The sequence below is a fragment of the Drosophila albomicans genome, chromosome X, assembly GCF_009650485.2.
Source record: "Drosophila albomicans strain 15112-1751.03 chromosome X, ASM965048v2, whole genome shotgun sequence".
Lineage (NCBI taxonomy): Eukaryota > Metazoa > Arthropoda > Insecta > Diptera > Drosophilidae > Drosophila > Drosophila albomicans.
The window spans coordinates 26,247,643-26,261,620 of NC_047627.2; the positions used below are offsets into that span (position 1 = coordinate 26,247,643).

The 13,978-nt window shown below is 35.9% G+C and overlaps 1 protein-coding gene across 16 annotated transcripts in view; it reads right to left on the reverse strand.

Moving 5' to 3' along the window:
- Nucleotides 1-13,978, reverse strand: part of LOC117577879 (uncharacterized) — a 143,426-nt gene that overhangs the window by 64,287 nt on the left and 65,161 nt on the right. For 15 of the 16 annotated variants that reach the window (XM_034262855.2, XM_034262849.2, XM_034262850.2 and 12 more), the window contains exon 2: nucleotides 1,408-2,381. In XM_034262855.2, coding sequence (XP_034118746.2) covers nucleotides 1,408-2,297 — 890 coding nt within the window. In that variant the 5' untranslated portion in view covers nucleotides 2,298-2,381. Of the gene's footprint in view, nucleotides 1-1,407; nucleotides 2,406-13,978 lie in introns of those variants that run through there. The other variant, XM_052008259.1, reaches the window with a different exon arrangement.

Below are 13,978 nucleotides of genomic sequence, written 5' to 3' on the forward strand. Positions count from 1 at the left end.
CGACGACGCATCGGAAGCAGCCACTGCGAATGTTGAATGGCAACTCTGGCAGCGTCTTCCGACGATGAGCCGCCACGCTCAGAGATACCTGTTATTTATGCGACATGGCCACACACACACACATACACATACGCAATGTATGCATAAATTTTGCATGCACACAAAAAAAGGAAAATGAAATAAAAAGCAATGCGAAGCGAGAAACGATGCAAATATTTCAAGGCTCAACAACTGCGAATTTACTCGCACTCTACATTGAGGCTTAACCAGCAGCTGTCTGTCGCTTTCCAACACTACCTTCACACACACACACATACACACACACACACATAACAATAACAAATAATTGAGTCGCTTTTTCCCCCGACTGCAATTTTTATTGAGAAGCAGTTAAGCAAATTATTGAAAAGATTGGATTTTGTTGATGTAGTTGGATTAATATTTTACAGCTCCTAGGTTGATCATGTGAGTTTTTTTTTAAATATTTGAAATTCAGTCACAAGTTACAACCTATTAATAATTATACTATTTATGATACCTGAGAATCGGATAAGAATTGTATAGGAAATACTTTTTTTTGCAGATTACGCCTACTGCAATCGAATCTTGGCTGCTTTGGCTGACAATCTGGTATATTTTGGGCTCTTTGGTATATTTTGGAATATTTTATATACCAAATATGACCTTTGGTATAAATTTGATATATTTGTGATATATTATTTGGTATATTTTATATTTATTCTCCGCACTGTTTTGCTTTTATTCAACATCAAGCTCACTCAACTGTAAATTTCTTATTTGCTTTTTACTCAAATTATGAGAAACTGTTAAGAATCAAGTTTTACGCTATTTTAATATTTAAAAATCAGTCTAATATTTACTGAAAAACAATTTAAATGGAAACCGAAGAATTATATTCCACTAAGTGATAAAAATATTCTTTAAAATTTTCCCTTCAATAATGGAAATTTAAAAAAATTGAATAATTAATTAAAAGAATGAAATATAATATTGAACTGAACTCTTTTTATAAACAGAAGATCTCGTTAAAAGCTAATAACAATAAAAATATGAAGAAAGTTGTTGTTATTTAACTGTTTATTTACTTTGAAGTTGGAAACGTAAAAGATGTTTTATTTGTTCATTATAAATGTTGAAGGAAATGTGAAGAAAATAAGAAATATATTCATCTCAGTTTTTGCCTAACTTCGGACAATTAACTCCAGTTTCAATCAGTGATTGTTGAAGTGAGACTTTGTGTGAAGAGAAGGACAGCCGGAAGGACATATGAAAATCAATATAGAGCGCTCTCAGTGTGTGAATATGTGACAAGGACGCGCTAGGGGAGGTAAAAAGTCTGAAATGCTGAAGGACAAAGTGTTTTTTGTGTTGTTTTAAAAAGGATATGGATTGGTGATGAGCATGAGGCACCAGTTGCGTGGTCGCGTGTATTGGGTGAGCGCTATTATCGCAATCTCTGGGAAGCCGGGATACGGTAAATTGGGTTCGCCCGATGAGCTGGACGATGAGGACGATGTGTGCGATGAATCGCCATCGTCGGAGCTGCAGCTGCCGTTGCAGCTTGAGGCGGTCGATGAGCTGCCCGCCGATGTGCCACCAACGTTGCGTGTGGCACGTGCCACGCTGAGCGATGAGGCGCCACTGTGACGCCTTGCAGCACGACGTCTTGTTGTCTCCTGGCGATCCGGACGATCTGAGCGATCCGGACGATCTGAGCGATCCGGACGATCCTGTCGCTCTTTGCTGCCACCGCGACTCGAGTGCTGATAGCGACGATGATGTTGCTGTTGCTGTTGCGATGATTGTTGCTGTTGCTGCTGTTTGTGCTGCATGCTATCGGAGGCATTCGAGTGCTGTCGATGCGTCCGTCGCGTCGCTTGTGGCGTCGCCTCTTTGGCATTGGCATTGGCATTATTATTGTTGCTGGCGCTGCAGGAACTCGTTTTACGCGTCAGCCGCTGTTGGCTGCCGCCGGCACTTGCGCTGCCACTGCGACGCAACTTTGATTGCTGTTGCTGTTGTTGCTGTTGTGGTTGCGGTTGTGGTTGCTGTGGCATACTATGGCCACCATCGACAATCACCGACATGGGCGGCTCCTCGTTGGAATGCATTTGTTGTGCCTTCAATTTGCTGATGTTGCTGCTGCTGCTGCTTCTTCTGTTGTCGTCGTCTGATGCTGCTGCTGCTGCCACGCGACGTCGCTGGCCATTGTTCGACTGTCTAGTTGCTGCTGCTGCGGTGCCGTCTGTTGCACTGGCAGCTGGCTGCTGCAGCATCTTCGACGGCAACGGCAACGATGACTTATGTGGCCACCAATGGCAGCCCTAGTCATTCCATTTTGACGCTGCCTTTACTGCTGTCTGCAATTAGAAAAAGTCAAACAAGTTGCTTAATTAATGCATTCAAATTGAAAGTCTATGAAGATTAGAGTTAGTATCAAACAGCACAAAGGCCAAAGCAGCCAGTGCTAGTAAATTTATGCAAGGTTATAAATTAATTTATAGTCTATGCCTTTAATAAATAAACAAATAAATTATGTAGTCAGATTTAATGTTGTTTTTTTTATGCCAACTTTAGCCAATTGAACAACAATCGATCAAATGCCCGCTTTTTAATTTCAATAGAAGCACAACTGTGCGGTAATATTTTTAAAAAATACCAAATTCAAATACCAAAAAATACTGAAATATATATTATTAATTTAATGCTAAATTCATATATCTCATAAATACTACAAAAATACTCAGAGATATATTGCATATATTAATATACTACTAGATTAAAATATACCAATTGAAGTACCAACTATACCAACAACATTGAAATATACCAAATTATATATGTCGTAAATCAATATACGGTATTACAATATACTAAATTCATATTCCAGAAAATACTGATATATATCATTGAATTGTTTTGTTGCCATTTTTCGGTATATTAATTTCTACTTTAATGCAAAATTCATATATAAAAAAATACTACAAATATACCAAAAGCTATATTTCGTATACCCAAATTTGTCTTCAAATATACAAATCAAAATACCAAATACTGCTGCATTAAAAATATACAACATTATTGACGAAAGTATAACAAAATCATAGGACGAAAAATACAAACATATATATTATATAGTATAAAAAGCTATATTTCGTAAATTTCATGTTGGCACAAAATTTTGAATACCTTTCTAGCCCATAAGTATTCGTACTTAAAAGCAATCTTCCATCTTCACATTTTTGTGTCTTCACATTTTTGTGTTTGTGCCCTTTTTATTTTAAAGTCAAACTCAATTATTTAGTTGAATCACACTCTTCTTTAGCTCAATGAAATATTAGTTAGTTCGACCTTATTGATATTACTTAATAAGTATTAAAAAGTTAAGCTAGTGCTTTTGGATACGAAGTGATTCGCGGCGACTTCATCAAAGACGCATAAAAATAAGAAATGCTTTTGGTCTTTGCGGTCACACGCAGCGTATGCGCAATATTCCACACACACGGCAAACGACACACACACACACACACGGCACACGCACACTCACCTACTTGCGCCCACAACAAGCACTTCACGCTGAGGTACGTGCAAAGTTTGTGAATTGATTTTTAATGCGACGCCTTGAAGCGCGTCCCAAAACGCACAATCCGCCTTCTCTTTCTCTTTCACTTTTTCGTTCACCTTCCCATTCCCATTCCTATTGCGCCGTAAAAGCAACCCGTATAATGAAGCCCAAACATAATTTATATACGCACGTGTGTGTGTGTGTTAGTGTGTGTGTGTGTTTGGGGGCTGTAAAAATAATGAGCAGCATATTTTGTGCCCACAACGAAAATTGTAGCATACTTTTTGGGGCGCACTGCGTTTTCACTCTTCGTGTGTGTGTGTTCAATCATTAATTACGCCAGCTCCATGTGCGAATGTGAGTGTGCGTCCTAAGTATAACACATTAACTTGCCAAAAAGTGCCACGTTGTGGTTTCTGGCACACGCACACACACACACATGCACACACACGGGCTGTGTGTGTGTGTACTGCAATTGTGCGAAAATTGGTTTATTGATAGGCAACAAGAGCAACAACAAAACCTGGGCAAACTTTTGCATAGTTGGCAATACGACAAACAGGGCAACAAAAGCAAACAAATTACAATGCCAATTACAGCAACAACAATGTGTGTATTGTGTATGTGTTGTGTGTATGTGTGTATGTGTGTGTGTATCAATTGGGCCAAGGAAAACAGCAAACCTAGAGCTCAACTTGGGTTCGACGGGGGGGGGGGAAAAGAGTGCCAATACTTTTCTACTTCCTTAAGTAGACACACACACGTGCACATTAGCATTTGAGATGCTTAAGCGATAATTTATCGATAAATTATGCATAGCCAGTTGCCGCTAAATGAGATGTAAATTTAAGAGTAAATATTTTTAGAACTTAACACAGACAACATTACTTAAACTTGCATATTAAAAGACGGTCGCCGAAGCGAACGAGTGCAGACTGCGTTGTAATACAATACAAAAGCTTATCGATTTCATTTAACGATAACAAATTCATAAACGATTTAACACAACATTGGCGTAGAGATCAAAATCCAGTTGGCATGTTGTTAATGCTATATCAAGTGCAGATATTAATAAACAATAATTATCGATTAACAATATATTTTCGATTAACTAATTGGAACATATTTTATTGCTGAAATTTAGTTAGTTTTCATTATCGATAAATCGATTAACGATATATTCTTTATACACCAACAACAACATGTCTTATTATTAAATCCTTGGTCATTATTAATATCGACAAATATCGATAAATGAATATAATATCAATTATTATCGATAAATCGATTAAGGATATATTATCGATAAACTAATAATAACATGTCTTATTGTTAAATACTAGATTATTCTCATTACCGATTATTATCGATAAATCGATTATCTCTTGGTTAAATTTTAATTATTTGTAAGCGATTATTATCGGTAAATCAATTAACGATATATTCGAGATAAACCCATTAATGATATTGTATCGATAAATCAGCAATAGCAAGTTATCGGTTTTAATTTACTGTATTAATCGATAACTGTTACATTCTAATGAATTTCTCGATATCGATAGCAACACTTTTCAGAATGCCAAACAATATAACTTTTACTTTGAGAGACAACATTAAGCCACGTAATGTCAAACATGCGATTCGTTCCACAATAATAATAATAAAGCAGAGAGATTATCGATAAATCGATGTGTTCGCAAAGAGCCATTTGATGGCTTTAAGCGTGTGCTTTAACAACTATTTCAAATATTTATCAAACGATTAATCAGTTGTAATCCACGGGTTTGTTTGTGTAGGCAAACGTCCACCTCACAAAAAAAGGGACAATCTGATTGGGGAGTGAGGAGGAGGCGAGACAATGGGGTGCGGCTTTACGTATGTGTGTGTGCGAGTGTGTGTTTGTTGGCGTTGACGGCGGCACGTGTCCTGCCAAAGACACGACGCACAAAAGCACAGGCCTAGAAATCAACAATAATTAATCGTTTGCTGGCGCCATTTGTTTACAAACCGGAAACGGAAGTCAGCGCTAAGACAAACAGCAACAACAACAAGAAGCAGAGCTAAACTTTCAATGTAAAAAGCAGAGAGACAAAGACAAAGACAGAGCGAGAGCGAGAGCGAAGAGTGCGCTAACTATTTAAAGCATAATCCAGCAGACCAATAACAAGCATAAACAAGCGCAGAGCGAGCAGCAGTAGATGTATATGTGTATGTGTATGTGTGTGTAAGCGGCTTGTATAATAACACATCGCGCATATGTAAACAAGAAGCAAACACACACACAGACATTTATAATTAAACACAAACAGCGTGGAAAAGCAACTCATGAAATGCTTGAAATGGGAAAAAGCAGCAGTCGAAAGCAAGCAGCAAAAATACAACGCGGCTTACCAAACATCCCAACACACACACACACACACACACACATACATACTCTGCACAGTGGTGTGAAATAATGCGATTATTGTCGCGCTGCAAAATTGTCAGATTTAGTTATTCAAATGTGTGTGCATCTTTTGTGATATGGGTCATTTGACCTGAAAGCTAAAGCTTGAAGCCAACAAGAACTCAACTGTGAATTTGCGACTGAACAATCAGACACAATCACTCACATTCACTCACAATCAATGGCCAAATCTGGTCTCAATTTGTATTCACATACTATATATAGTGCAAATTAAGCTTCGCAAAACGTGGCCTGAATTTATCACAAGAACAATATTGTATGTTTGATTGACTGATCAATCAGCATCTGCTGCCTTACTTACTCGTAATGCGCACTGAAAGCCACTCTCATGAAATGAATTGAATTTGCCAAGCTTAACATTTCTTGCTTCGACCTATTAAGTTTTAATGGATGGATTGCCATCCACAACTTGTGTTCATTTTGGATGCATATGTTTTATGACAAATTTCTCAACAATTTCCCTCTTTGTCTTTGTCGCATTCATCTGAAGTATTTGCTTTGAATTTCAATTACTTTTCAATCTCAATTCGATTTGTTACTTTATAAAATCGTTGTGAGCGACATTGTAAAGATTATTGCCTAGCTCAACTTCAAGTTCGAAGTTTATTTTTGCAGCTGATTAAAACGAATCAGTTATAATTTCATACAATATTTGAATTCGATCGGATACAAATTATATAAGTTACTTAATACTTTTGCATTCGGCGTATTTTTTAGTATTTTTGCGGTATATAAGAATAGTTTGTAGTATATTTCAAATGTAGTACTTTATCGATATACCAAATATGACATTTGGTATATTTTTAGTATGTTCGTGGTATGTTATTTGGTATATTTTAAAGAATAATCGTCCTTCGTCAATATACCAAATATGGTCTTTATAATATGTTCAGTATTTTTTGAAGTATATAATATGTGTTAGATTTTACAAGCTTTGCTTTTATTCAAAATGGATAGCGAGTATCTCACAGTCGAGTACACTCGACTGTAGCTTCCTTACTTTTTTTTTTTAGTATTTTTGCGGTATATAAGAATAGTTTGTAGTATATTTCAAACGTAGTACTTTATCGATATACCAAATATTACATTTGGTATATTTTTAGTATGTTCGTGGTATGTTATTTGGTATATTTTAAAGAATAATCGTCCTTCGTCAATATACCAAATATGGTCTTTAGTATATGTTCAGTATTTTTTGAAGTATATAATATGTGTTAGATTTTAACAGTTTTGCTTTTATTCAAAATGGATAGCGAGTATCTCACAGTCGAGTACACTCGACTGTAGCTTCCTTACTTTTTTTTTTTAGTATTTTAGCGGTATATTTTAAGAATAGTTTGCTTGTATATTTCGAATGCAGTACTTCATCGCTATACCAAATAAGACATTCGGTATATTTTTAGTATTTTTGTGGTATGTTATTTGGTATATTTTAAAGAATAATAATACCGCACTGGTTTGGTGTTACGTTTCAAATGTCGATATACCAAATATGGTCTGTAGTATATGTTCCGTATTTTACTAGTATATATTATGTGATATATTTTAAGAATAATCTCGCACAGTTTTGCTTTTATTCAAAATGGATAGCGAGTATCTCACAGTCGAGTTGTATCCCTTTTTTTGTGTGTCTGTCAAGTTTATTTATAACAGTTGCCGCTTGGACACGCCAACTTTTCATTTTTTTTCTTGGTTTTTCGTTTATCTTTTTTGTGCTTTCCCTAATCATATTGCTTACAATGTTTGTGACTTGTTATTTTGCATAACAAGCGATTGACTTTTGCCCCAACGTGCAGTCACAAAATGACTTATAAAAGTATATTTCAATTTTTGAACAATTTTTTTTGTGTTTTTTGTTGTTACTGATTATCCGAGTTGCTGTTGTTGGGTTAGTTTTGTTATCCCTCGACTGGGGAGGGAAAAAAGAAGTTTTTTGCTCGCCACATTAGCCCGTAAAATTATGCAAATAGATTTGGCATGTGTGTGTGTGTGTGTATTCCTTTCAATTTTGTTCGTTTCTTTTTTTCGTGGACTGTCTGGGGCAGCAAAGTGAAAAGCTTCAGTGGCAAATAAATAACATATGAATGGAGCCAGAGACGGCGACGGAGACGGAGTTGAAGAAACTGGCGTAGCATAATTTACTTTTAAATGTAAAATCGAGTCGAGAGTTGCTGTCATTGATATGAGGCTGCCTGTCGCAGCCAGACACTGAGAGCCCAGATTAAAATGAAAGCAGCAGCAGAGGAAAAAAAAGGAGAAGAAATACGCATACGCAGCGTTGTGCACGGTGAAAAATAAATCAAAGCGAGCACAACGACGACGACGCGGCGCCGAGTTGCCCCTCTTCTTATTGCCGTAGTCTGTTGTTGTCGTTGTTGTTGTCGTTGTTGTTGCTGTTGTTCTCTCTGGCTGTGGCATGCTGAGATTTATGCTTCACGTTGTTTATGCGACTGGCATTCTCCCTTCTCTCTTTCTCCAACTCTCGCTTACTTTCTCCCACTCAGAGCTGTCACACATTAGCATAAATCCAAGCACTTTTGAGCAGCTTCCTCTCTCTTTCTCTCTTTCTGTGTCTGTCTCCTTCTTTCTCTGATTTGGCATAGTTTTTGATCATTGTTTCAAATGCTTCGCGTCGTTGTTGTCGTTATTATTGCCATTCCATTAAGCAATGACACGCGCGCCATCATCGAAATCATCAAAAATCGCAAGTACCAAGAAAATCTCAGTGTCCAGTTGCGATGTATTTAGCATTAATATTTATGATTGCTCATCTGTGTATCGAGCGAGCCTGTTCGCATTCGCATTCGCATTCTTGTTTTCATTGCGCTGATTTTATTACGAATGTTATTTCCTTTTTCACGCTCAGCACACAGTGAGTGAGCAGAGGGTATGATAACTAACTGAGACGGTTTGTAAAGAGTCACAAATTGAATACGCGGAAGGAAAAAGAGAGAATAAAATCTTGAATCAAGATTGTTTGTATGACAAAATTGAACCAAGAATAAAAAAAAATCTACAATCTTGCAATTTAAGAACCTTTAACATTGTTTGAACCCAAAAATCTTATTTCAACAGTGTTCTTTTTAGGACAGAAAAAATATTAAATGAAGATTTTTTCAATCTAGATTTTTGTGGTGTAGATTCTTATGAGTTTATCATCCTGAAATAAGTTTTGAGAAATGCATTCAATAAAATATATAAATAATAATAATAATTGGACCGCTTTGCTGTATTCGAGTTTCTTGTCAAAACATTTCTTCTTTTTATTATGATGGAATAGAAATATATAATACTAAGATTACTTTTCCAAATGACTTAAGAGGTTCTTCTTAAAACTTTTCCTTTACCTGTTCTAATCACCACAAGCATTTCTATGAAGTAAAACTTGTGAGTTTTTGAGTAATTTAAGTAAAGAAGCAGCAATTTAATTTAAGCTCTAGTTTTTCTAAAAACATTATTTCAAAGAAAATCTGAAGCAATGTAAATTAAGCTTTATAGCGTTACAAATTGTAGGGTATCTCCCTGTCGAGCTCAATGCTTTTAATTTGGTTTTTGTTTTTTATTTAGCTGGGCGCATAAAAATACAAAAGCTCATTTTCATGCTCAGCAGCTGCCAAACGCACAGCACAACAAAAAGTCTTCTTTACCTTAACACACACAGTTACACACCACAAAAACTTACACACACACACACACACACACACTTACACATAAGCAGTTGAAGTTTTTTTCCATTTCATTTTCCAATTTCATTGGCTTTCGCTCTGCTGTTGCTTTTCAGCATCATTGAACGCATTTGTTACTTTTCTCTGACCGCGTTTGGTTTTCACTTTTATGCTTTAAGAACAGTTTGCTCCCTCTCTGTCTCTCTCTCTCTCTCTCTGTCTCTTTCTTTCTGTGTGTGTGTGGGTTGTGTATGTGCTTATTGTCGTTTTAAATACACAGCCGTAAAATTCATATTTTTATGCCATGGCTTTTATTGGCCATTTGCTGAAGCACCTTGCAGTCAAGTGGCCCAAAAGTATCTCAATGTCCTCGCATCTCCATCTGTAACTGTAACTGTAACTGTAACTGTTGCTCCAAATGTATCTGCAACTGTGGCTGTAACTTTATCTCATATCTCAGTTTCTGTATTCGATTACAATTCGCTAATGCAATATGCCCAACAGCCCAAACGCATAAGCATAATATTTCGACTATATACTAAATATACTATATAGTATATACTACAGTATTTGAGTATGTTTCACCTTTAGTCCAGAGACATTAAGATTCTGTTTTGCCACTGACTGAATATTAATGCTCTTTTCCCCTGCCTCCCAAATGGATTCTCGTGCCATAAACTCTTTATTCCCAACGTTGCTTACGGCATTACAACATTATTATTGCAAATTAGTTGTTATTCTTAATAGTAACTGGCCGAATTTATATTCGAAATACAGAGTTGGAGATCGATTGGAGTTTGCGCAATTCATAATTTTTAGAATTAACCTGAAAGAATCTTTAATTCATAACAATTACAAAAAAAGTAGATTGAATGCAAATCTTAAGTTATGAATTTGAGATTTTTCCAATTTTACTTCTAAATCGGTATATTTTAACAATAATACCGCACTGTTTTTTATTGTTATCGGTGTACCAATTAAGACTTCGATATATTATTGTATTTTTAGTATATTAAATTGGTATTTATTTTAGAATAATACCGCAATGTTTTGCTGTAATTTTATTAACGGCTTTGAAGTACAAATGATTTCTGTCCGAGCTTCTTTTTACATTAGCATTTGTTATCGGTATACCAATTAAAGACTTTAGTATATTTTTGGTATTTTTGTATATGAAACTGGTATATTTTTAGAATAATACCGCACTGCTGTACATTTGCATTTGTTATCGGTATACCAATTAAAGACTTTAGTATATTTTTGGTATTTTTATATATTAAATTGGTATATTTTTAGAATAATACCGCACTGCTTTGCATTGGCGTTTGTTATCGGTATACCAATTAAAGACTTTAGTATATTTTTGGTACTTTCGTATATGAAATTGGTATATTTTTAGAATAATACTGCACTGCTTTGCATTAGCATTTGTTATCGGTATACCAATTAAAGACTTTAGTATATTTTTGTATATGAAATTGGTATATTTTTAGAATAATACCGCACTGCTTTGCATTGGAATTTGTTATCGGTATACCAATTAAAGACTTTAGTATATTTTTGGTATTTTTGTATAAGAAATTGGTACATTTTTGGTACTTTGTATACGAAATTGGTATATTTTTAGAATAATGCACTGCTTTGCATTAGCATTTGTTATCGGTATACCAATTAAAGACTTTAGTATTTTTTGGTACTTTTGTATATGAAATTGGTATATTTTTAGAATAAACCGCACTGCTTTGCATTGGCATTTGTTATCGGTATACCAATTAAAGACTTTAGTATATTTTTGGTATTTTTGTATATGAAATTGGTATATTTTTAGAATAATACCGCACTGCTTTGCATTGGCATTTGTTATCGGTATACCAATTAAAGACTTTAGTATATTTTTGGTATTTTTGTATATGAAATTGGTATATTTTTAGAATAATACCGCCCTGCTTTGCATTGGCATTTGTTATCGGTATACCAATTAAAGACTTTAGTATATTTTTGGTACTTTTGTATATGAAATTGGTATATTTTTAGAATAATACCGCACTGCTTTGCAATGGGATTTGTTATCGGTATACCAATTAAAGACTTTAGTATATTTTTGGTACTTTTGTATACGAAATTGGTATATTTTTAGAATAATACCGCACTGCTTTGCTGCTTTCCTAGTTGTTTCTCAACTGAAATGATTTCTGCTGCAGCTTCTTTTAGCATTTGCAATGTTGGAGCTTTGATCTGCACTGTCTAGAATTATTGTGAATAATAAATGAAATGTCTAGAATAAATGCATTTTGCTTAACAAATATTTGCTGCAGCTTCTTCTTTGGGGTTCTGTTGATTTGCAGTGCTATTTTGTGTAAATTTTCCATTCGTCTCGTTTATAGTTGTTGCGTTTAATGATAGATGAATGTGAGATGAGATGCAGGCTTCCTCGATTTATTGCCAAGTTTGTGTCGTGCTGTCGTCAAGCAATTTGTGCACAGGTTTTCTCAAAACAGTTGTTGTTGTTGTTGTTGTTGTTCTTGTTCTTGTTCGTGTTGTGTTGCCTTACTCAGAGATTCCCTTTTGCCTTTCAATGCCAAAGGAAGGCAGAGAGGCGGGGGCGACAAGTAATTTACAATATCGATGCTTCAAGGTGGAGCTCGGGTTGATTCGTTCAGGTTCAGGTTTTGGTTCAGCGAGCGACTGCGGCTGCCGCAGCCTTGGCTTAAGATTCGAGATTATCATGAAGCTGGCAGCTTTTAGCTGCTTTTTTATTATTTAACAGCTGCAGCTGACGCCAACGGCTGCGACGCAGGTGAATGTAAGTAAGCGAATGCAAAAAGGAGGAAGGAAGCGCCAAGTCGATGATGCCAAAGATGATGATGATGACGAAGACGAGGACGAGGACGAGGACGAAGCAAAATGAACAAGAGAAGGACGTCGAGGACGTAACGTCAACGGATGTGGCTTGGCGTTCCTTGTGCCTGGCTGAATGGCTTGGCTGGCTGGTTGGTTGGTTGGTTGGCGACGCGTTGTCCTCATTACTTAAAAGCGCGCCAACGCGCGTTGCCAACTTGATTGAATGAGTTGGGCGTGTGGGCGTGGCAGCATGACGTGACTGCTGCCAAGCGACAGCAAGCGAAGGAAGCAAGGCGGGGCGGGGCGAACAAAATATGGTAAAATGCCAAGCCGAACGAACGAACAAGCTAAAAACACGTAGCTCACAGATTGTGGCTACCTGGCGTATGCGTAATATGCGCATTTGTAAACAATTTGCAGCTGAAATTACGATTGCAATTCTCATAATTAAAACCAACTTGAATTTATCTGCCCAAAAGTGATTAAATTTGCTTTTATTCTATTTATTTGATTTATGTTATCCATCAATTTAACAGTTGATTTCAATAGTTGCTTGTTGCTTGTTTTTAAGAGAACTTAATTGCAAAAAATGCAACTCAAAGCAACTCTTTGAGTTGCAATTTAGCTGCATAAAGAATCGATGGGATTGCAAGATAAGTGCAAGAGAGAATACATTTAGTTTTTAGTATATTTCAGTATAATTTCGGTATATTAATTCGGTATATTTGACGAATAATAGTATTTTGGAGTCTATGGTATTTTTGGAATGGAATTTTATCGATATACCTTTTAATATATACAATGAATATTTCAGTATTTATGTCGATATATTAATTTGGTATATTTAAATGATAATATCTATTTAGCTTTCCACAATTGATGGATCTTTGCAGTTGTCAAGTTTTTAATTCGCACTGGATTTTTAAAAATCAAAGATTACTTATTCAAGCCGAAGTTACTCACATTCAAATTCATTTATTCCCTGCTACCGATTTTTTAGCAGCTTTAGAAAAGGTAGCATTTGTGTGTATGCTCTCAAGCATTATTTATTCTAATTTTGGAAACGAAAACCAAATGAGTCCGCAGTTTAAAAATAAAGCCCATAAATGGAATTTGATATTATTAAAAACGAGAGTAAAATAAAATCACAGCATTTTGTTGATATTTAATGCGTTCGCAGCTGGGGATCCCCCAAAGAAAAAATGCCAGAGTTCGAGGAGTAGTTGTCTAAATCCGACAGACACACACACACACACACACACATGTGTCCTTTGGAGTTGGACTCAAGTGTTTGGGCGTATTATAGATTTGCCCTTTTGGGCCAATGCTGTGATGCACTGCTTCCCTCTCTCTCTCTCTCTCGCTCTCTCTCTGTCCACCTTCTCATGCTTGTGGTCAGACCAATGAATTTTTATGCAA